The sequence below is a fragment of the Aptenodytes patagonicus genome, chromosome 2 (genome assembly GCF_965638725.1).
Source record: "Aptenodytes patagonicus chromosome 2, bAptPat1.pri.cur, whole genome shotgun sequence".
NCBI lineage: Eukaryota > Metazoa > Chordata > Aves > Sphenisciformes > Spheniscidae > Aptenodytes > Aptenodytes patagonicus.
Window position 1 is genome coordinate 108,948,597 of NC_134950.1, and position 25,162 is coordinate 108,973,758.

At 38.0% G+C, this 25,162-nt stretch overlaps 1 protein-coding gene across 2 annotated transcripts in view; it reads right to left on the reverse strand.

The window, feature by feature from the left end:
* ADCY1 (adenylate cyclase 1) overlaps positions 1-25,162 on the reverse strand; it is a 164,954-nt gene that overhangs the window by 24,736 nt on the left and 115,056 nt on the right. The window contains exons 8-14 of one of the 2 annotated variants that reach the window (XM_076330728.1): positions 20,020-20,175; positions 16,171-16,365; positions 14,627-14,724; positions 11,201-11,285; positions 7,157-7,246; positions 3,991-4,247; positions 3,244-3,370 (exon numbers count right to left, since the gene is read on the reverse strand). In XM_076330728.1, coding sequence (XP_076186843.1) covers positions 3,244-3,370; positions 3,991-4,247; positions 7,157-7,246; positions 11,201-11,285; positions 14,627-14,724; positions 16,171-16,365; positions 20,020-20,175 — 1,008 coding nt within the window. The remainder of the gene's footprint in view (positions 1-3,243; positions 3,371-3,990; positions 4,248-7,156; positions 7,247-11,200; positions 11,286-14,626; positions 14,725-16,170; positions 16,366-20,019; positions 20,176-25,162) is intronic. The other variant, XM_076330729.1, reaches the window with a different exon arrangement.

Below are 25,162 nucleotides of genomic sequence, written 5' to 3' on the forward strand. Positions count from 1 at the left end.
AGATTAACTTTTCTTGAAACTGTATCATTTTTCTAAATCAGTTTTTCTTGTATGAAATCTGCTTTTCCTTAAAAAATATTTTTTTCCTGATGTGGCAGACAAAATCTATGGAAATGGGTTTTCCTCAGACCTTAGCATAGACCACTGAGCATCTATCTATACATTCTTATTAATAATGATATTAATTGCAGGATACTTTCAGTGTTTAAAGTATCATTTAGTTAGTACTAGACTGTTTGTTGTTCATGATGAAGTGAATGAAAATATTTATGAAATCCTTTTTAGTGCAGCTTATGCCACAAATGGTTTTATTCACCTGAGAACATTTTTACAGGATTAGCCCCACAATGAGCCTTACTAAAAGTACGCAAATTGCTTACAACTTCCAGAATAGCCCTTGAGCCCGAAATTCTCCCAGTTGTAAGCCAACAACTGAGAAACTTCCTAAAAATACATGTTGTACCATGTTGGCACATCTTTCACACAGCAGCGGCTGGCTACTGGGAGATGCGAGTCTCCCACTCTAGCAGTGATTCATGCAATTCAGTGTTTGCACAAAGAACCAGCACACTCACTCTGTAAAACAGAAGAAAATCTCCACAGTCCCTGTGCACTAAGTCAGTGGTCTTTCTAAAACTTCTGCTACCAAGAACGTAACCAAGTTAAGCCAACATGGTTCAATGGTAAGCAGTACTGCAGCTGTAGAGAAACATGACCAAGAATGCTGTTTAACCATATACAGGGCTCCTGCAGTCCAGCAGCTAGAGGAAACTGCCACTCAGGAAGGTGGTTTTTACCCTTGTCTCCTCTTAAAGATTGTTAAACAATTAGTAGCTTGGAGTTTGCTAACTATTCAAAGGCAGTTTTAACATACAGATATTTCCAACCAACAGTCTTCCCAGAGCTTTTAATACTCAGACGTTTACTATGCCAAAAAGCCTAATAAGTACAAAGATAATGTGGTTTTTACTTATCCATTTGAATCGGTAAGCACCATAAGCACTTCTGTAGCATCCATCATGATGGTACTTCTGCATGTTATGTTAATTAGCCCTTGTATTCAGTATCATTTACAACCAACACATGGAGTGAAAACCAGGACAACATTCCTTACAACTTATTATTCACTATTATTTATTGTACAGGGAATAGATCTTCCACGTGGAATTGAGAAGAACAAGGGTATATGCCCAGATCATCAAAGAGGCCAAGCATCTACGCAGCATACCGATTTCAAAGAATGGTAGTCATGTTGATCCCTAATTTCTGAATTTTCTACCTACACTGATTTTTTTTTTCCCCTTCTGATTATTATCATGCAAATCTCACAGACAAGATGGTACCACATAAGTACCTGATTTGCAACTGACAAGAAAAATAAAATGGCATTTGATCTTCTCAGATGAAAAGCACTTTTTGAAATGGTACCTGAAGATGCCGCTGGACATTACTGAAATTTGATAGGCATCCATATGTCTTAACTCCCCTTATTGTCCTTTGGAGTAAGTGCACAATGGCTTTAACAATAGTGGTAGACGACTAGGTATTTCTGTAAAACCTGGCCCCAAGAAAACAGAAAAAGTTTATATTTCTTCCTTTACTATTCTCCAGTTCCGGTCTTTCAGCAGGCAAGCATCCCATTAGTTTCCTGTACTTAAATTTTTAAAAATAATTGATTGCTAATTAAAAGCCAACTTAAACCTAAGAATCTTTAAGCAGTACATTCCTTAGGGATGCACAATTCACTGTGCAAGTCATAGTAGCTGGAATGATGAAAAGCCTTTAAGATGCTGGAACTCACTCTTGACGTGTTGAAAGGCCACAGGATAGCAAAACAGTATCTTCCTGCCTGCTACTCTATTTCATGGCTAGGAATAACATACCGAAGGTCTCCTATTCATGGATCATATGGCACTCACATACCTCCACCATGTGCCAATCTATATAAAGATAGCCACAATACAGCAGTCGTGCTGCTCTGAGTTTCAAAGTCAGGGGATTTTTTGTTTCCACCTGAAAACTATATTTGGCACCACAGCAAGCAGAAACTATTATCAGTTTGTCCAAAACAAACTTCTGAGGCTGACAGGCACAGCACCTATCACCTGCAGGTCATAGGACAAAAATTAAATGAAGCTATCACACGCTGTTGACTCAGTTAAACAGCACAGAGTCCACAGAAATTATAGACAAGGTAAACTTAAATCATAAAGGAGGTGGACGTGGTCTTGGACATCAAGACAAACAAAAAATCTCAACAGAGCTTAACTGTTATGTTGAAAAACTTTAAGAGTAGAAGATAATAGAGCTAAGTCATTCCTGATTTCTTCATTCTAGGTTACACAGTAGAGTCAGGGATGTGTTTAACCCATGTGTTCCAGTCTTGATCTTACACATAAAAGCAAGCACTGCAACACTTTATACAGTCTTCTTAACAACATAGTTAACAGGGCGTAGGTGAGAACAGGATGTGACCTTTGTGAATTGCAAGAGTGTAAGAGCATAAGATTTATCAGAAACGCAACTTCCAAATTCCACCAAAACAAACTGAGGTCTTCTTCAACTTTCTCCTTCCCTCAGGGGCCAGTGTGAAACACTTTGGAGGTGGCAATAGGACAGCTGAGAGGCATGACATTTCCTGATGCCCCTGCTTATGGCTAGTATAATTTCTATAGGTTTTGCTGTGATTATGATAGTTAGGAAATATATTTTCAAAAAAAAGTCCATGCACTTGTTATCTAAATAAATTTCTGATCTTCCTTTGGAAAAGAGTTCCATAGTTTCATTGCATGATATAAGTATTTCCTTGTATCAGTTTTATTTTCTTCTTTTCAGTTTACCTGAACACCAACTTATTTTCACCCCTTTTTGTATTACAAGATGAAAAAAACTGCATGGATTTAATTTCTTTATCTCAAATTTATATTGCTAACAGTCAATTTCCCATGTTTGAAATTCTCTCTATTCATAATGCACCTTAGATAGAAATATATTACTTCATTAATAATGTACTGTTATGGAACAACAAACAAACAAAAAATCACCTCTCCAGAGCAAATGAATTTTATAGGTCTATGGAAAGAAAGCTCTAATAAGTTTTCTCTGTAAACCCCAACAGACATGAAAAATCTTGAAAGTGTCTTAGTCCAACTAATTTGTTCTGAAAGTATTTGCAAGCCAATTCAAAAAGTCAGACATCATTTTGTGTGCATGGATACTAGAAAGAAAAGTCCTGTGACTTACCTGCACAGCCCAGAGGTAGTCCAGACGCAGTTTCAAGTCCACCTGTCTGGAATGCAGTGCCAAAGCACAAGAAAATAGCAAAATGGCTAGTATTGGTTCATAGCCATGCATATAAAAGGAGCCACCCCTTAAAAATGAAAGGAAAGTAAATGGGTTATTCCAGGTTTTCTAATAACTAACACTGCATATTTTTAATATCAGATCTTTAGTTTAGAACATGTGGGTACCCGCTAATCACTAGCCTTTTCTGAGGACGCTCATACGGGTGGGGAGATGGGTGACAGTAAATCTGATCGCTGCATCACACTAACATTCAACTTCCTGAGGATTTTATAATGCTATACATTATTGTAATGTGTATACATGCTTTTAATTAGGAAATATAAAAACTCTCAAAAGCTTAAATGAAATTGGAATTGGCTGAGGGCTGCTGAAATATGGAAGTGAAGTTAACAGTGTTTTTCTATTTCATATTATAATTAGACTGCAGTGTGTTCAGCTGAGGTATGTTAGCATAAAACTACAGAATAATGGGGCAACACTTGCTAGTTCCGAAAAGCTGATCTCCTGTTGATGGGTATTACTAGAATCCTACAATTGCTGGGGAGAGGATGGCTTAAGTATTTCTTACGCTCTACTGAGTATATAGCCCTCAGCAGCACTGAATGCTAGAGGACAATTCACATACGAGGAGTCAGTCGTGACTATACAGAAATACCCATTGCTTTAACTTTGCAAGGTACCTACCCCACTGCTTTTCTGTAACCGCTGAGTTCCAGAATAACTATGTACAAAATTGTAACAAAAAGCAGGAGAATCATTTTTGGCAAGGAAGATACACGTAGAAATATTGCCAAGGTGAGAGTCCCCACTACACAGGAAAGGAAAGCATAGTGTGCTGTGTCACATGGAAGTTCATTCATTGTTTTATTTGTTCCACCAGGAGAAATGATAACTATTGAACTGCTGGAGTTGGTATTCCAAACCCAAGGCATACAGCCAACCTAGAAAAGACAGGAGAGGCGAGAAGGGGAGAAAGTTAAATATGAAATAAACAGAAATGCAGCTGCTGTGGGGGCTGACTGTAGTGCGTTTCTAATTGAGAAAATATGGCCATGGAATTCCCATCCAGCTCACCGCTCTAATAAAATCTCTCTCCTTTTCCTGTAACGCTTTACTCAGTTTTAGGTGGGAGACACTCTTTGTTCATTAGATGCCAGTAAAGCCAACCAATTAAAGTCTGGGCTTATTTGAATAGTTTCCCTCTCAGTGCTCAAAGCCAAGAGATTCTCAAGCCAACATATTCCTGCAAAATTAAGGAACTTCAGTAAACATTTTATGTGGCCATGCATGTGAGAAAGGTTCTTGCACAGAGCACAGAAAGAAATGTGTTTGTTTTAATGACTATGTAAATTGTATCAATTGCAATTAATCAAATATAAAATAAAACATATTTTAATCTTTGATTGAAAAGCTAAACATGAATAATATCTTTTCTCCACTGCAGAGCTACTTCTGCTATCACATATGATTCAAATACAAGGCCTCATCTTTAGCTATCCCTGCCATTTCAGTTATGCAAGGAGTTTCATTTCCTCCCTAGACTGGGAAATAAAAAAATGTTTTAGTGCATTTCCTATGTGAAATTTGAGGAAATTTAACCTGCTGCTTCCAAAGGCAATGTCATGTACACATCTCAGAGCTGTTACCTAAGGAAGGGAGGAATTTCTGGCAAATAGTGCAAGTCCCTAGAGCTCCAGTTTTAATTGCACTCCAACCTTCACCCCTTATGAAGGGTGAGTACAAGAGTTAGCATAAAAGGGGAGAGTGGGATGGTAGTGTGAAATTGATTTTAACAGGCACCACCACATAAGCCCTGCCCTGTACTTAAGCTTCTCTTTTGAAGTGTGTTATTAGACCTTTTTATTTAATCCTAACCACTGATAATGAAATTTTATAGCATGCTGTAAAATAACTGACAACCTGAAAGGTTATTAAGCAATATATTTTACAGGTGGTTGTAGTAATTTAAAAAGATGAGGCATAACAGATAAAATGTGAGTTAAACTCATAATGGCTAACATTATGAAATAAGATGAGAAAGAGTGAAGTATAAAATCTGTTTAATGTGATTTTGTTCAATATTCTTAAAAATGCTGTTCAACTAAACTCATCGGAAAACATAGGCATGCAGGAGGGCTTCATAAATGATGTGCAATCCATCCAGGAAAACACCATATGCTCTACAACTAAGAGTAAAACCTCAACACCTAGCTCCTCTGCTAGCTGAGACTTCTAGAGGCATTACTTTGCAGGAATGAATAATTTCTACTGATTAAACATTTCTCCTAAGCATTTCAATGGTTGCAGGCTATTTTTGCTTCAGTAAAGGATAAGGTTATATTTGTGACCTATTCTAAGTTGTAACTGAATGATCACTGCCTTGTTGGAGGCCAGAACATCTGAATTCTAATCTGCTTTCTTCCACTGATGTTCACCGTTGCCTTAGGCCTTATGATGTCTGTTTCTCATTTTCACCGTCTTTAAGCGGCAACAATGGTGCTTGTTTCATTTGATCAAAGTAAGAGTCAGGGGGCTGATCCATAAAGGTTCCAGCTGTCATAATATTAATCTCAATCCCAAAGTCAGATACACAGAACTTGCTGAGATGCTAGCTAGCCTGGAGGCACTGCACATCTCTATGCATCTTAGGCTTATATGCACATTAAGAACCACATACATGTCTGTGTGCTATTAGGGCTGTGTGTTACTCACACAGCTGATGTTCAGGAATTCCCAGAAATGTCTGAACAACAGTAATTCTTCATATGTCTCAGGACATTGGAATTCGCAGACAAGGGATCCTCTGCCCATTCAGTTCATGGGGATCAGCTTGGTAGATGTTCTCAGGGCAGGTCCAGGGACGAGTGAATACACAAAATACAAAATAAGGGGCTTGGCATCTCAGTCAGCACTGTGAATTGCTCATGAAATCACTGTCTTCCTATTGGTCAGAACACATTGCCCAAGTCCCGCAGAGAGACATGATTTGAGACATCTGCCTTCTCAGCATTTCCAATTGTGTTTAGTGTGCTATTTTTGTGTGGATTCTTTCCTTTGGGTACCCTAACATGTTTAATTCATTAGCATTAGCAGCCAAAATTCTGAAATTGAGTGCTAGGAATTTGACAAGGCAACTAAATGCCAAATACTTAGGTGGAAATTTAAATCCCATTTGACATTCAAGTCCATCATGTAGAACTAGCTGCTAATCTACAGTAAAAGACGCTCAATTTTCAGAAGTATTGAGCAAGTTCACTTCATACAAGAGAAGCTTCCTAGACATTAGATGTGAATGGATCATGTAAGTAGCACGGTGTAAGTACCTCTTCTCGTTACGCAATACTGTCCATATTTTAAGATCTCGTTATCCTTTCTGATCTGCCTGGACTAAAAATATCCCCCTGTTATTACACAGAAATGTGTTTGGTAAGTTGCCACATAGAAATAAGTAATGTTGTTTGATACCATGCCTTGTCTGTCACAAAATATCAGCCATTGAACTAGTAAGCAAATTGAACATTTAAAAATAGTTTTCCCATAAAGTACAGGTCATCAGCAGACTATGTGATACTAAGGTTTGCTATAAAAATTTCCATAGGTGTTGACTAGGTATTATCTGTATAATTTGCTAATAGCTTTCCCATTCCTAATTCAACATCCTGACTCAGGGCAGTGAAAGTTCAAATTATAGCAAAGGGCTTTAATTTTGAAGAAACATGCTCTGCACATATGAATAAAGAAAAGAGTAGGAATTCACCAGACGAGAATATGGTATGTGTTTAATGGATCCATACCAGGCTGTTCTTTAAACAGAATGCTAAATTAAGCAATACTTGATTTAAATACTCACCACACATCCTTGAGCCACAGAGTATACTAAGATCACAATAAAAATACACAAAATGGTACGAATTTGTATTGTCAGGCACCCTGGAAAACACTAAGGAAGAAAAAAAAAGATTTATAGATAAAGATTTTATAATATTTTTTAAAGTGGGGTTGTTATTTTTTTAGTCTATAAAAAGAAGTGAATAAGGGATACGGAATTTTTGCCTGCACTGCAAATTATGAAACAAGCATGCAGTTATTCTTGTGTACATGTGTTTTAATGGTAATTGCATTTTTGGGGGTAACAAATGTGAAACTATTATTACTATACATTATTTCTCATAATAATTAAAACTCTTTGAAAGGTTAGTAGGATGTCTGCTCATAATGCAAATAATAAATTAGGATGGCATTTGATTTTGTTCCCATGGGGAAAATACCCAAAGCATCTTTTGCCTTGCAAATTATCAGCTACAAATAGTGATCCAAGAGAACATACTGTGGTAGCATAGAATTTTGGAGTGGTATTTGTGTCTTCTGCTATAATAGTCACATTAAATGCCAGGATAGTTTTAATTATCAGGACTCATTAAAAATACTGAATTTGTCAGAGCAGAAAGAGCAGTGGAGAACAAAAATGTCTGGTGGAATGGAGTCTTGTGAATCTCTTGCTCATCTCCATTTTTACCCTGATTCCATCACTGTGAAGTGTGAAGTGCTTGCTGCTGTGAGTATATATGAAGCCAGTGACATAAGGTGAGAGAGGAAGGATAAGTCTGTCAAGCTCTAGTACTTGTTCCAGTCATAATGATCTGCTCTGTTTTCAGGCAAAGCTGCTTTCCTTCATTTCCCCTTGCATTAAGAATGTTTGGGGCATCTATTATCTACTGGATCCATGATGCGCCTTTCAGACCACAGGACTTCTTCCAGTGACTTCAGGGTGCAAGAATTAACTCCAGGAAACAATCAGATTTAGAGGGGGAACAATCCTGTGTCCCTTAAATGGAGGGGGCTCAGACTTATCAAGTTTGGATTTGACTTAAGATCAAATGGAGCAAGCAAACACCTAATTTTTGGATGAAAGTCACCAGTCCTGAAGAAAAGCTGTTCACTTCATGGGTATCATCAACACCAAAAGCATAGCTTCCAGCAGGCAGCAAAGTACCCATAGAGAGGGGATTCTGTGGCCTTGGCACAATAGAAATCATGTATTGAAACTCCTCCCCTTCCTTTCACATATGCAGAGACATTTCCACTGTTTGTGTGACCATGAATTAAAAGTTTGAGATCGTTATAGATGAATCAACTTCATCTGGGCTGTGAAACATGAGAATACAGCAATTACAGAAAAAAAGAAGAAAGTGTGATCTGCAAATACATTCTGGCTTCAGTATGGATTAAGTCCATTTAAATGTAGGCTGGGAACAACCAACATAATACCAATAGTAGATTTACAGAAGCATATTATAGACCTGAGTTAATTGGCTACACCAGAAACCAGTTTAACTATTAGTCAGCATCAGTAAAATACATTGGGATACCCGAGGTATATCACCTTTAATAAAACAGTGAGCATATTGTAGAACAAAAACCTCAAATTGTAAGAATCTCACATTGAAAAGCTGTGTCTCAAGGGAGGGGATATAGCAGTGTCCAAAATTACACTATGAAAAAAGAGATAGACTATTTCTGCATTTATTCATTATTATCATACAGTTCAGGTTGGAAGGGACCTCAAGGGGCCAAAAGTACTGTCTGCCTTGACCCCCAGGGCCATTTCTGCAGAGCTAGTCAGTCCCCAGCCTGTGTCATTGCAGAGGGTTCTTCCTTCTCAGGGCCTGGACTTTGCACTTATCCATGCTGTATTTCATAAGATCCCTGTTGGCCCATTCTGCCAACCTATCTAGGTCCCCCTCAATGGTCATCCTGCCAGTGTGTTGGCTGTTACCCCAAAATTGGAGTCACCTGAAAACTTGACATGAGTATACTCCATGTCCTTCTCCAGGTTGTTGATAAAAATGTTTAACAGGACAGGTCTCAGGATAAACTCCTGTGGTACCCCACTTATTACTGGCTTCAAGGTAGAGTACGACCATAAACTGCTATGCTCTGAATGTGATCATCCAGGCATTTTTTTTACCCATCAAGTTGTCCACCAAGACCAAAATCCTATGCACACATGAGGTGGAACATGAGTGTTTCTATCCATATAAATAAAATGGAAAATAATAATTTTGTTTGAAGGAAATATATATATTCCATTAATTCAGTTTGCAACCAAATAAGTTATCTACTGCTTGTTAAAGAGAGAATCCCCATAGTTCGAAGATAATGCTGCATGGTTAATATCGACAAAGCAAAATGCAGATTCAAAGACAGTGTGTCCTGACACATCGCACAGACTTTTTTGTGTGTGTGCGTGGTATGTGTATGTTCTAAATGTTCACATGCTAGGCTATTAGGTTAAAAAGGAAAATAAACCTTTAAAAGGTAAGGTATGAGACATGTCTGAATTAAAACTCTGACTGACACTTGAAGGATTTATATTTTTGACTTTTGGTCATTCTAAGATTGCATCTGCTCTTTTATGATAGCATAGCATTTTGGGTTTCGTTTTCTTTGTTTTCTTTTATTTGTGGAATTTTTATTAACTAAATAAATACTGTCAGATCCCCAAAATGCAGGTAACTGGTACAGTAAAACATTATTATAGTGGTTTTATGAGTGAGGCGTTTAATGCTAAAGCATGGAGAAGTTGAGTCACTTGTCCAGTGTAAAATAGCATATAAGTGCCAGAAGACTGATTAAAATAGGGGAATGACCGGTTTACAATTTTATATTCATTATACCTAGTATATTCATTATCTTTTATTTATTAAATAAGACAAATTTTCACCACAACATTTCAAACTGCAATATTCTGAGTTTTTATGTTTCTTTATTTTTCTAATGCTGGATTTGATCCTGTAAGGTACTGAATCTCTAGAGGAACCTGGAATGAATTCAAATTCTGTTGACTGCCAAAACAGCTGGAACAAACCTTAAGTTTGTACTAGCTCCAGGGAAATGGCATAAAGAGGAGCAATTTCCTACAAACTTCATCTGTGTTTCTACCATCCATAGACAGAACAACAGATGATAAACTACTGTGCCTTTATGAAACAAGAGATCATCAAAATTATTCCCAAATATTTGTGTAAGTTTATAAATAAAGATCTGCTCTGTACCAGATACTCTGCTAATATACTATTTATGTTTCCATGAAAACAATTACTTTCCTCCTGCCAAAGGGCATTTTTTCTTAACTAAAAATTAGTGAGTGCTAATCAGCAAAGCTGATTAACTGTGTAGGTGTTTTCTCCTGATATTTGTCTGAAAAGACTAAATTTAGATTAAGCCACTAGAGATTTCTTTCATCAGAAAATTAGTCTGCAGATGCTTTATTCTGATCTGGCAGACCTAGTTCTCTCCTACAACAACCAAATGTCCTTCTGCATCATTACTGTTGTGAAAATGTAATGCAGGAGAATTAATCATTACTAAAGGTTTTGAAAAGGCCAAGGGTTGCATGTGCAAAACATTGTGCTTTACCATCAAAACAGCTGCTGCTTTGGCAGGAAAAGTTTTGAAAACAGAGGGGAAGTTAGCAGGACTTTACACCCAGATACCAGTCAGAATGGAAGGGAGAACTCGTGTGCTCCGTAGTCAGAAAGGAGAAAAAGTCAGGGTAAAGCAGCTGTTTATCTGAATACTGGAATGATTCAGTAGCTAGGGGTAGGTGTTCAGCAAAGATGTAGCAAAAAAGACAAAAAACATAGCATTAATGGCACTGAATGCTACACTGCTGTAATGATTACTCATGTAAATACTCTTCTTTCCAGTGAACCATCTTTGTTTTTGAAGTGCCTAATACGTTACTTAGCAATGAACTTGAAAAGCACATAGATTTCAGACTCTATGAATCTGTGAAGCACGGGTTGATGGCTTCACATTCCAAAGGACAAACAAAGCATAGCCACCAAAAGGAAGAATAATAATAATAGTCATAAAATCTTAAATCACTTACTTGTACTCGTGTGACATGTAGGTACATAATACAAGCCACAAGGAAGCATATGCAGAACACCAGGAGAACAAGAACTACGGTACTCCTAGAATAAAAACACAATAGAAGTAAAGCAATGCAACTCAGTAGCAGATGAGAACAGCACAGGGGTCCTTCTGAAATGGTATTTTGGATGAATGGTGGAGGATCTCCCCCTCACCCTTGCTGTAATACGAACCGTTGCAGAGGAAATTTCACAGTGAAATGCACTGCTCTCAAGAATGAGAAATCAGTAAATGGTCTTGTATATGGTGCCCACTCTGACCTCACCAAGGAGATCAAAGCACCTCATAAATTCAACTGTATGGTGTGTCAGGAGAGACACTTTATAATTGTAGGCTAATGAAGAATATTCAGCATGATGACTCTTACAAGTGGAGTGTGTAGCCCAATTACGTGGCCTTGGCAGCTGTGTAACAGTTACCAGATGCTTTTCCCTTCTAATCTCTCCTTCTCAAAGATTCAGAAATCAGAGGTCGGTCAACTCAGTCACTTATCAAGTCAAATAAAATCAGACCAGACTGCGATCCCTTCTTCTAACGAAACAGAGCAACTCCCTCCTTTTGAGTCTTCCTCAACGGTTAGAAAAATCTTAGGTTTCACAAAGATGCTGTAATAATTCTTTTAATTCTTAATCTTCCCTCTCCTGATCTTTCAAAATAGGCTTGTTCTTCATGAGAAGAGGGGTGCAGACCAAGCACTTCCCTCCTCCAGAAAACCTGTGTTATTGGAACAGTACCTTATGCATGTGAGCAAGCTGGCAAAAATTAGTCCACCAATGCTGGTGCTTTGATTTATGCTCAGGGACAGCCTGGCCCCAAGCCAGCCATGGAACCAGGGCCGTATGACAGCAGAATAACATGATCTTCACACCTTCTTTTCTAGTCTTGTGAGAACAACCCAGCCAGTCTAGAATATGCGAGCCATGGCTGCAGGCATATATGTATCTGTGCCCTTGACCATCACTGGGGAAAGATTGCTTATGTAGGGTTTCTAACAGTAGAAGAGAAGAGTGCAATTCTTCTGCTGTAGAATTTCTCAGTATTTGGCTTTGATTTCAAACTCATGTAACAATTCCCACCAATACACAAACAGGGAAAATTCTGTGGTGTAGTATGTGTATCCAGAATGGGGAGGTGACTCTAGATGCTGTCAGTGTGGATTCTGAATACAAGTATCAATAGACAGCAGGCTCTCCTGTGCTTTTAGAGAATTGGCTTGTATTCAGGGTGGTAGTATACGAGGAAAAAAATGCAGGGGACATGATTGCAACTGCATCTTTTAAGGCAGCAACAGCCAACAACTGACACTAGTACTGAGTGGGACCCTGACAGAGATTTGGGTTGGCACCAGTAACAAAGGGATACATTGTTTTTTAAAAGTAAACCCAGCATAAGACATCAGAAAGGTTCAACATCAGGGCTTTTAGTGGCTACACTGCATGTGTGCCTTCATAACTGGACAGCTTAGGTTGACAGGAACATAGCCTTACTTTTACCAACTCCATCTGGGGATATAAAAAATGCCTTTAGCTGAGAAGCTGTTTTGCTCAGATGATCATAGGAATTGTGAGAATGTCAAGCCCATTGCTTTCTGTGTATTTATGCAGCAACTGGCTTTCTTACAACATTTTCTTGCCTCTAGATTTTGAACCTCCTCCTTGGAATATTGTGATACATGTCAAACACCATTATTATCACTTCTCCCATTATAGTAACACATAACACTTCTTGTCTTGGCTTTTGCATTCTTTTGTCATACTTATAACTACTTTGGCAATCTAAAGAGCAACTTAAAGCTCCAAGTTCTATGGAGAGGGGAAATTTTCCAATACTTCCAAAGTTCTAGTCTAGCTCATGGTTGCACCTGTGTCACAACGAGAGAAGAGCCTGAGAAGACTAGTAATTTGTATGAAGACACCACCAACAGACACTGGAAGAGAGAACTTAAGACCATTCAGTGGGTGGCTTTTCTAACTAACCCAGTGATGAACCAGTCCATCTTCATGGCCTTCAGTGGTCATGTTCTGCTGGAGCTTGTGTGTCTGTCAGATCAGAGCTTAAACTGAATCTCTGTCCAGCTGTTTTTTAAGTGACAGTACTTTTTGGAAAGGTTACCAACTACCATACCATATGATTCTTGGAAATTCATTCTAGTTTCAACTATGCTAATACTCTTTGTCTCTCCTTGTTCTAAATTGCCATGTACTGCAGCTGGGCTTTACTTCAGAAGCAGGTGAACAAGTTCTTAACTATGCTCCAGTTAGTCAGTAGAGGTCGTTAGTCTGGCAAATTAGAGATTTTTGTAAGTGACTTTGAATTCTTCAGACGAAAGGTATTATATAACAAATTTACATGATTATTATTATTATTAAAGTAAAAAAGGTGTTTCTCAAACTTTCAATTAGAAATAATAGAATATAGGAGTAAGTATTATTCTGACTGGGGATTTATGAATAGAAAAGACCAGAATTTAAAATGGGATTTTCAAAAGCATTATCTTGTGGTCAGTTCTATTCCCACTGAAATCCTAATAATTACTAAAAGTGAGTGAAGCTTATTTTGAATGTTTTGATATTCTCATCTGAAAAAGCTTATTACTAATCATTTTTATACCTTGAACACAATTATATCTACTTATTATAACCCCTACATTTGAAAGTGAAGTTTAATAATTTTTTTATTTAGTAAGCATTCACATAGAATTGACAAAATCTGAAGTAATCACTAAACTATATCACTCAGCAATAGGCATTAGACACTCCCCAAATACATCATGAGTATTTGGTTATGTCTGCTTTAGTGCAGGCAGAGTCTGACTGCAGCTCATGTGGGAATGGCCAAACTATGCACTAGGCAGTTTGTGTAATGATAGCATTGACACCAAAAACCTCAATGCAGGCTATAAATTTGGGTTGAAAAGCTGGACAGATACTTCAGTACTTAGTTCCCGTTAAGCTCTGTATAGTTTTATCTATGTTGCTACCAATACCTGAAGTACCTCATCCAAAGCCAGCACAAATAAATACATTTAGAAAAGCTGCAGTAACACCTTTGTTTGTAGTGCAGAAATGCTTTAAATAAGTTTAGCAACTTAGATTTTGTCTTCTAAGTGCATCCTTCTACCAAAAAAAAAAAAAATAAAAGAAAGAAAAAAAGTGAGAGAACAGGGAAGAAATTGTTATAATTAAGATAGCAAAATGTGGCTCCTTTGGACAAATGGAAGAGATAACAGTCAGACTCTTCCATCAGAAGATGTCTGAATCTCCTGTCAGAAGATACCAACTTGGATGTTAGTTCCCATTCCAAAGACATTAATGTTTTGACCTGTGCAGGATGCTTGAAGATGTTCCACTTTGAATTATAATGGCAAAAGACAGAAACTTACTGTGGTATTATTAGAAGGTAGACAAGGCCAAATAAGGCAGCTAGAATTAGTGAGAGAACTACAGCACTGGTGAAGTACTCATCCTGAAGCTGGTGGTACTGTTAAAGAAAGGAAGAAATTAAGACAGTGAGTTTTATACACACCCAGCCACCCATGCTTGTCCATTCTCAGTAAGAAAGAACGAGCCCCTACCCATTTTACAAACATACAAATAATCATTGCTTAATTCACCAAAAAAAAAAAAAAAAAAAGAGGCAAGTCTACACAACATTTTCCTTGACAGCCTTCTGTTTCAGCCGCTACTGTTGGCCTAGCTGCTTAGTTTTCACCCTGTAACCAGTCAAATCTGGGTTAGGCTCAGGCGTAAGTTTATCTTTTGGAGCAAAAAGGATTCAGCCATTTTGAACCAGGCAGAGGTGGCACTCCCTCCTTTCCACTTATTCATTACAAAAAAAGGCCAAAACCCCCTTGGTGCTGCCTTCAAGGAGTCCTGTCACCTCAGCTGCTCAGGACAGAACACTAACAGGTAGGCTGGAGGCAGCTGCTACTGAGAGACATGGGCTCAGTTTTGAGCAGTTACTGTCCCTGATTCCACTAAGCCACAGTCCTTACAACAGAACACTTTTCAGAGGTGGAAACACACGAGTGTTTTCCCAGAAAGATCCAAATTTCAATCTCATTTACACCAAAAGACTTTCTTATTTTGAAAGAAAACAATTACAATTAAATAATAAATCACTGTGGAAACTTGAAATCAAAGTTAATGCTCAAGACCTTAAAAAAATTGAGTCCAATGTGGCACACAGCCTTCTGACTCGAAACAGTAGTGACATGAAATCTTAGACTACGAAGTGACTTACAGTGGAAAAATAAATGCTACTGCCAAATTAATCCAAAATCTTATCACTTCTGCTTTTTCAAACACATAAACGAAAGGCTTTTATTTTTTTTCAATTAAAACAATCTGTATTTACAAATAAAACCCATACAAGGTAGGAACAACCAGCTCTACTTTGTTAGCTTATATGCATGCTTGTAAGTCTGGAGTAAGTCCACTGCTTTCAGCACAGTCACACTGGCAGAAGATCACAACCTTGCCCAGAGATTTAAGATATTTTTATGTTTTCTAGGATTGATGGGATCAATACTTATCAGGCTACATATGCAGAGGGAAGCATCCTCCTGTCATTAACACTTCTCCAGAGCAGATGAGTCAGTAGACAGCCACATTGCCATGAGACAGCATCAAACAGGTGACGCAGGTCAGGCAGTTTGGAGAAGGAAAAGGAAGGCCAAAACACAGGATGTGTAACTTCATGGGGGAGGATCTTGATGAGTAGAAAGATACTGATCTTTCTTTTTATCCCCTCCAAGTGCTTCCATAGAAGGTGGAGATAATGTCTCCCTCTTAACTGAGAGACAGTCCAGAGGATTATTTAAAGATAGTGAGTAGAATTTAAATATTGTCTAAAAACAAACAAAAAAACAATGCTAGTTGGCTCATGGTCACTGAAATCAGTAAAAATAATTTAAAAAACCCTTACTTTATTTTCACGCTCAATTTGTTTATACTTCAGGGTAATGAAGTTCAAGTCAGCCATCTCAGACTCAGTTTGCCGGGCCTCTATCAAACGGCTGATGTATCTGTTTACTCGAGTTCCTGGAGTGTTGTATACAACATTGGTAGAAAAAGAGGAACGATTCCTGAGTTTTTCAGAGGCTGTCCTTAATGCTCTCCTCTGTAGCACAGATGAAGAAAGAAGAACAGATTTTGTTAACGCTGAAATTTTTCATTGCTGTTCATATTATCTCAAGCTCACAGCCAGAACAAGGAATTCATTAAGCAGAGCAACTACAAAAGACAGAGATCTTATCTCCATGTGATTGCCATCTTTTAAAAACTCCTTAGCTGAAATCCCGATCTCATTAAAATGAATGAGAAAACCCCCACTGCATTCTAGGATTTTAATCCTCATCCGCAGAAATTCTTTTCACCTACTGCCCTGACACTTCTCTGCCACTGAGGAAATAATCAGTTTGATCCCAATCAGTGTGACTTTACCTAGAAAAATAATTAGAAGTTTTTTCTTGATGGAAGACATGGAGCTCTGGACATCCTGAAGACAAGATAACCAGGCTCTTCACGATACAAGAAAAGTCCTACTGTCCAAGACTGTCTAGGTAACAATATATATTTTGAAAAGATAATTTTCCTTAACCTCTTGCACAATGACCATATGTGACTTCAGAGGGTCTGAAATCTCAAGTGTTCCTGTCTTTAACTCACCCAGGTGGCTCTCTTGTTAAGACCTCGTGGGTATGCCCTAAGTGCACTTGCAGATCCAGATGGAGCAGTAAAATAAATTATCAAAGCTAACCTGTCCCTCACTGGGGTTAATTCCTCCATGGCTGATAGCACGACTGACAAGATGATCACTCATAGTCCTTTTCAGTGCAAAAGATTTATCACAGAGCGTATCTGAAAGGAATTTTAGATAATCTGTCTCACTTTTCACAGAGAGCACTCAGAAGATGGTGAGCAGCATCTCAGCCACACTGGTGGTAACCTTCAGTTGAGGGCACTGTAATCTAAACCATTACAGCTAGATCTGCACTAGTATGACTGCACATGCCCCAGCACACTGAAAGGATCAGGGCCTTCACAAAATACTCTTGTAGATGCAGCATTTTTTAAACACAGAGTGAGAAAGATGTAGGCCAATCTTGTAAAAGAAAAAACAGTCACCTAATGCTTAGCACATTGAGCAGGAAGAAAGAGACATCAATTGAATACCCTTTTCACCTCAAAAGGGGTCAAGCCTTACTTCCCAGAAGAGTTTTGACAACCAAGCTCAAGCAAGTTGTACTATTTTTATACAGTTAAAGGAATACTTTTTTGTCTAACATCTGCAGAGTTCAGGAAGACAATTCGAAACAACTCTGCTCAAGGATAAGGACAACATTGGCTCAGGATATAATCAGTAGTGTCTGTCAGCAAGCTGTTACAGAAGCACACAAAATTTCTCTCTTCAGAGCAGTCCGTACTTAATAGCCCACTCTTTAAAGCCTATGCTACAAAATATCCTTTTAAACCAGATGGTAAAAAGAGGTAGTCATCACTATTTAAGTAATTCTGCAGGAATGGCAGTTTCCTGTCTTATTCCACAAGAAGTAGTTCTCATGAGATCCTCATCAGTGAACAAACAGTGGACTACAGCAGTTCATTAGCTTACATAGGTTATGTTATATGTATATTACACCTGAATACTTAAGAACAATGGGAAGGGTTAACTGCTGACTGATACCTTAGTTTTCTGATCATAAAGAAGAATGGACCTTAGCAAAGATAAAGTAACTTTCCAAGTCCTGTTTTGCTGGCTTTATATGTAGAGAGCAGGTTATATCAGCATTAAACAGTTATAAGGCTACTTGAAACATTTTTCTTCAAACTACCAGATCCCATTACCTGTTAAGTTTCTGATCTTCTGGGTTCTATTAGCCATAACAGAAATCTTAAATTGCCAGCCAAACAACTATTCTAAAAGTTTCTAAACAGAATAAAGTTATTCTCTTGCAGAGACATTTGTCCCACAAGTTTGTAGGGAAACTGAGTGCTTTCAGGAATATTGTCAGGAATATGCAATTTTGCTCTTCATAAAGATAAACAACAATTAGTTAGCATATGTATTGCTTAAGGTGCAGCAGAAGGTACATCTTTGGGTGTTTTTTATAATCCAAATTTATGCCTATAGCATAGTAATAGGGGGAACAAAACAGCCTTTAAAAAAAAAAAAGAAAATGCTGCTTTGCTTTAAAATCTGGAATGAGGGTAGACAATGGGAGTTATTCTGATATATGGAATAAATTATATTATCTATTCTGCCATTTTGAAATAGGGTTAAAGTTACTGTGCTTAATCCAAATAGCTGTTGCTCACATATAATTATTTTCACTAGGTCTCTTATTTTTATCTCTATTATTATTTCATACAGTAGACTTACATTATGTCTTACATGTGATCAAGATCCAGTATTTATATTTCTCAGAAATTAAATAAATGAATTCATGCTACAGTAATGTACTAGCTTCAAAGCCTTTATAGCCATAGCTTATTTTACATGATTTGGGGACTGATATCTCTGAAGAAACCCTGCATTGAAACACAGTGTATTTATATTAAAATCATATATCATGCTCTACAATAAATGTCACGTATTAGGTACAAAAGCTCAGAACAACTGGTTCAGTTAAAGACAGCATTGTAGAACTTCACTGCAAATGTTCTGACGTGAGAAAATTTTCATCAGATCCCTAGCAAACCCATATTGGGATTTTCTGCATATACTACCATATTTATACATATATATACACAAGACACATCGTAAAGTATTGCATATGCTTCAAAGAATGTGTGGGTTATTTTTTTTAAATACTCAAAGAACAGTACTAATTCACAATTGGAAGGCCTTGTTCATGGCCAATTTCAAAATAAAGTCTGGAGTTTCTGAAAGTTTTCACTGAAAGTGTGTTTTAAAGGAACTAACGGACTTTTCTCCCCTTTTTCTGCAGAAGAAACACAAGCACACGTAAAATCAAAATATAAAATTAGAATGTAAGTAAGAAAGATTTAGACTGAATCGTCAATGAATGTACATTATTTAAGGACAAAAAAAAAAAAGGTGGAGCAACCATTCAAGATGAATTACTGATTCCAATGCACACCAGTGCCCTGGAGCACTGGTGGAGTGACCTATGTAATATTGCCACCTGCTGGCAAAGAAAATGGAATGAGCAACTCTTCAAAGGTTTTTTCTCCATAAATTTCTGGGTAGATCCACACACAGAAAAGGAAGTATACCAGGCTACTAGTATATAAAGCAACTTTGAGTTATGTCATTACAAGCCATTCAAGAAAGCAGTATTCATATTTGTATCAGGGACTTTTGTATTTAGGATTTGTATTAGGGACTAAGAGGTTTTTTGGCTAATCAGTTGCCTTTCATTTTTTAGAGAACCATCTAGAGATACAAAATTATTCTGTTATTTTGCATTTGCTGCCATCAGCTTCAGACTGTGATGGACTTATGATGCAAAAGAACAGCCCTTGGTAATCGCAGAAAAAGCCTCAGAAACTAATTCCTGTGAAGGAAACCCTTAATAGAAGCCATGTAGGCCACCTGTGCTGGCTTGTTCAAGAGGAGCTCCAAATTTGAGGCCTGTTATAATTAAGTTTTGTCTTTACTGTGAGAAGGCTGTGGGCATTAGATAGCTCTAGCTCCAGCAGGAACACCAGAAACTCCTCTATCAGTTGATCAGGTCACCCCATATGTTCTCAGAGCAGGTCTGCTTGATGCGGCCCTGGAACCAATGCCCAAAGAGCCCACATGGATTACCTTATCGTCATCCTCACACGTCATGACATTGGAGAAAGGGATCTCTGCTTTGAACATCTTACGACAGTGCATGAGCTGAACAAGCAGGTAGCAGACTGTCTTGAACTTCATTCTTTTGGCAGGCTTAATGTCTGAGAGAATCAGTCCAGGAAATATCTGTTGGTCAGAAAAATAATATTTATAACTGTGCCATTACATTCCTATGCAGACATACATACCTGCAGACATTTACACCACCTAGTGGTCAGAACAAAGCAATATTCTAATTAAGAAGCAATGCATTTTGATAAAGATCGTATATTTGCAGATGAAGATTATTTCATCTTTTTTTAACCTGAGAGATAAAGAATCTGTTGAACAGACAGTGTTTAAACACATACTTAACATTTCGGGAACTGTTTTCTACATAGGAATGTAGACTATAAAAAAGCGTATTAATGACAAACTCATAAAAGAGGCAATATTTGTATTTCTTTAACCTTAAAATAAATTCTGGAAAAATACAGGAAAAAATAAGGAGAAAATTAGCATTTTTATTAATTGCTGTTAAAAAATATAATTTCAGTCTTTTTCTTATTTCCTTATTTTGTTACTTCAGCCACTGGTAAGCCCATTAAAATCAGAAAAGGGTAGCTTTTGCTTTAAAGATACACTTATATACATGCCCTAAAAGGAGTCTGTGAGGCACTGAGGTTATATCTTACATCTTTTTTCTTCAAAGCAAGAAGTGTTATACCACAAAGAAATATTCTCAAAGGGTTGGCTATAATCTATTCCTTTTACCACAGAGCTCCCAGTTCAGCAAGGACAAATATTTTCTTGGTTAACTCTTAAGCATGTATTTAACTCTTGCTGACTTTAGTAAACCCCTAGCACATGTTCAGATGCTTTCACAGATCAGAATAAGAGTGATCCTTTATTCCACCCTCAGTATTTATACCAATCTTATTCATGCTTCTGGCATGTGGAATGTGTAAAGCAGCGTTCATGGGAAATGTGGAAAGACCCCATGCCATCACAGTATGGGAATTTAAGCTTGTAAAATCATTTTTTTTCTGGAACAGCAAAATAAAGAAGCACAGAGGATTTGGTCCCTAGTGTTCCTAGGTACAAAAGACAGAGCAAATCACACTCCAAAAACTTTATTCAAATGCTCTAAACCCCACAAATGGCACTGAGGATTTGCTGTCCAGTCTTCACAATACTATGATTTACTAGAGCAGTTTACATCATTATTTCAATGATCAAGGAATGAAGAAGATAGTAAACTGGAAGCATTTGTTTAATGCATGTTTTCATGGATACCTAAATTTAAAGGGACAGGGCAAATGACACTGCCGATATTCTGAATGGCATCTCAGGTATTGGTTTCTTATGCTGTTTAATGCACATAGCTATGCACTTACATTTTCTGGAGAATCAAGGGTACATCCTATTGATCTACCAATACTCTGTTTAGTCAGTTACACTGTGGCTATGAAACACAAAAATGACTTGTGTATAAACAGTTGCACATTTTTTATTAGCAGATGGCTATGTTACAAATGTGACCTGTTTCAAATGTGGAAAGGTGCCTAGGTATGCGCATGTGCTTTATTGTGCACTGAAAGGCTGACTGAAGCCAGCTGGCATCACCAGCACTGTATTGCACAGTCATCAGCTGGAATCTAAAGGGACGTTAGTGTATCTAGTGTGTAATCACTTGTATAAGTGATAGTTTAACAAAAGTCTCCATGAAGAGATTCCCAATATGAACCCTTTCTTTTGAGGGCTTTCTGGCAGAAGACTTACCGCTATATTGCAATAACCGCATAGAATATACTGTACAAGGACAGTTGTTAGGCTTGAGTATGGCAGGTATGATCAGCTTTTGAGCTACCATTCCCAACAGCTAAAACATACTTTTTGGACAGGTACTCCATTTACAGATTTTCCTAATTTAGCCATAATTCCTCTAGAAGTACTATATATTTTACTCAGTCTCCCTTTCAACCTTTTAATAGAACAAAAATGAGCAACTTTCTTGAAACTCCCTCCAGTTTTGCATTTTGCTTCATTTTTTTTAAGACACAGAGATAAAAAGGGAATACACAGAAGTTTACAGGTGGACCATATCTCAAGAGATCATTAGCTCTTTCTTTGCTCAAACCTTTCACTGTGGACATTGCATTAACTAGGTCAACAACTTCGGTTTTAGGTCTCCATCAGATTGGCTGGAAAAGACACTCTTTAAGTACAGAGAGCTACAGAAGCTGCCTGACAGCCTTCATTGTGGAAATGCCGTAGTAAAGATGCAAGAGTGGCAAAGAATAGGTAGAACATCTTACTAGCAAAAGATTCAAGAAGGCATGACTGAGAAAGGTGAGCACATGGGCATGACTATATCCTCCTACAAGGATTTGAAGACCTGTGAAAAGAGAAGAATTTAGACTTTTCTCAATGCGCACTTCTTATAATAGATGCATTTCTGAGAACAACTTGCAACTTGAAAACTTGGAATGGATACAGTTTTGCTCAGGCAGTGTGGCCCTGTCACCAACATGACTTTTCCTCAAACACATATGTTCATGCAGTTTCCGGACTATATCTTCAAAGAAGTAGGTAGAACATTTTTAGCTCATACTATCGACTGCTCTCTTTGTTTATAAATCTTATCAGCAGATAATGTATCAATAGTATACACCCTTTGTATGTTGGAAATACAGGGGAGTTTTCCAGCTGTCTTGGAGTCAAATAGAAGTTTTTCAACTCAGGTCACTGAAGAAAATGGAGTAGTGTGTCTACTTCTGGGCTCCCTAGTACAAGAAAAACAGTGACAAACTGGAGTGAGTTCAGCAAAGGTCCACCAAAACAATTAGGGTTCTAAAGCATATGACATATGAGAAGAACCTGAGGGAATAAAGTTCATTTAGCTGGAAGAAGAGAAGGCTAAGGAGGGATCTAATTGCTGTCTTCAGCCACCTAAGTAGTAGTTAGAGAGAAGACAGAGCCAGACTCATCCCAAAAATGCTCAAAAAAGCACAAGTGGCAATGAACATACAGGCTGGACCAAGGGAAATTACTATTCAATACAAAGATTTAACTGTGAGGATGATCATGCACTGGAGCAGGCTGCCGAATCTCCAGACAGGGAAACACTCAGCACTCACTCAGATGAGTTGCCCTGAGCAACCTGCAATTTCAAAAGTGGATCTAACTGCGATGCTGGCCTTACTTTGAGGAGGGAGGTCGACCACATGACCTCCAAAGGCCCCTTCCGAATTCAACTACTGGGCAATGCTATGAAAATGTGTGGAACACGTATAGCTACTGTTCTTCATGGCTGGCCAAGAACCTAATGACTCAAAGGACACTGCTATACACACAAGTAGGGCACACTGTCAGTTCTCAGATCATGTATAATTTTATATATAGCTTTTTCTTTTTTTTTTTTTAAATCTAGTGGTTGCAGGACATACGGATTCTGCACTGGGACTAAGGATTTTCCATTTTACTATTATATACACACAGTATCAAAAATACAACAAAGGAATTCTCTCCCACTTTCATCTCACACATGATGTCCCTTTTTTATTGTTACTTTTACAGCATAACAACACTTTTGACACAGTGAACTTCTGAGTGGAATATTTAAGTAATCTCACCGTCTGCTGTAAGCCTCTGATAAAGGCAAAACAAGCAGTACAGTCTGTTAAAACAGACTTAAAAAAACCCCAAACAAACCAAAAAACCCAACCCCAATGTCTTTCACTCTGCCTTTTCTCTGAAATTCCTCTAGGCCAGCACTACAGGAAAGCTGGAAGCTGGACTGCAGCATTCTCATTCCAGCTCATTTTGTCAATACATTTTACTTTCACACTTCTTTTTGACCCTTCGGATCATCTCTTATTCTATTCACTGTTCATTTGCTTCATAATTTTAGGAAAGGTTGGTTGTTTGCTGCAACACAGCTGGCAAATAAGGTTAAGAGCTGGGATTTTCTAACAGAGCGCTCTGAAAGCAGCCGGACTATCTACAGCTTTGTGAGCATCTTTAAAGTATGCAGAAAACAAACAAGCACTGATTAAAATTCTGGGAAAACGCCCCAGTGTTTGAATCTCATGTAATACTCTGGTAAGGGATTCACTGGTGCTTATCTGGGATTCTCAGAAACAGCAGCAGACTGTTGTTCCCCAAAGTATATTCAACTGCAGTGCTTAAAATGGCATGGGAAAGAAGATACTAATGACATTCAAAACACATTTACAGAAACCATACATGCTGTGGCACTATGTCTGTCTGTGCTTCGTATCTTCAGGCAGGCAGGACCATGCCTTTTGGTAGTAGTATTTGTTGCATTACTATCTGCAAGCCATTTTGTCCTGAGATAGGCGAGCAAATCTTATTTGTTTTTTTTTCTTCTCACAGTTAAAATCATCAGACATTTGCTTTTCCATCCTTTTCTACTGCCTTTATGATACATTTTGCTTATCACACCTCAGTTGTCTGTCAGGAAAGTATATTAGTGATTTTTAATAGGAAATAATACAGCTTCTATAAGACAAACTCTTAGCATTCAGAATGGTGTAGCTACTTTCTCAACACAGATGTAGAAAAAGTTTTTAGCAGCTGTGAAGACTAAAACAATCTCTAGGAGATCTATAACAGAGAAAACCTTATACCAGTGCCCTATGTTTCTCCCTTCTACAGATTCCAAATTTCTGGAGGAAGAAAACAAAGAGAGGAGAACAATGTTACAGTACATCACTAATTCCGCCATCACTGACAGCCCAAGCCGCGGGCTGTCACATTGATGATGATGCACTAGCAGCTTCATGGGAACTGCAGAAACAATCCTGAAGATGTAGAGCAACACACTGCAACACAAGCATCATTCCTCTGTCTGTGTTTGCTGGGTGGTAACACAAGCAGTCTAATTCCAGTGTCGGGATGTGTATATTCCAACAACTTGGGCAATGCAAAGTCTCAGGCACAGATCAGCCCATGTCCAGATATAAGCTAGAGCTTCCATCAAAAGGCTGTGTGTCTATCTGTTAAATCAGATCTGCTAAGGTACATCTGAGGTGGTAAAACCTGAAATGCCCAAGTTATGCATTCAGATCTCAGTTAAGTTCCTCAGTAGGAGCTGTCAGCCATTGACAGC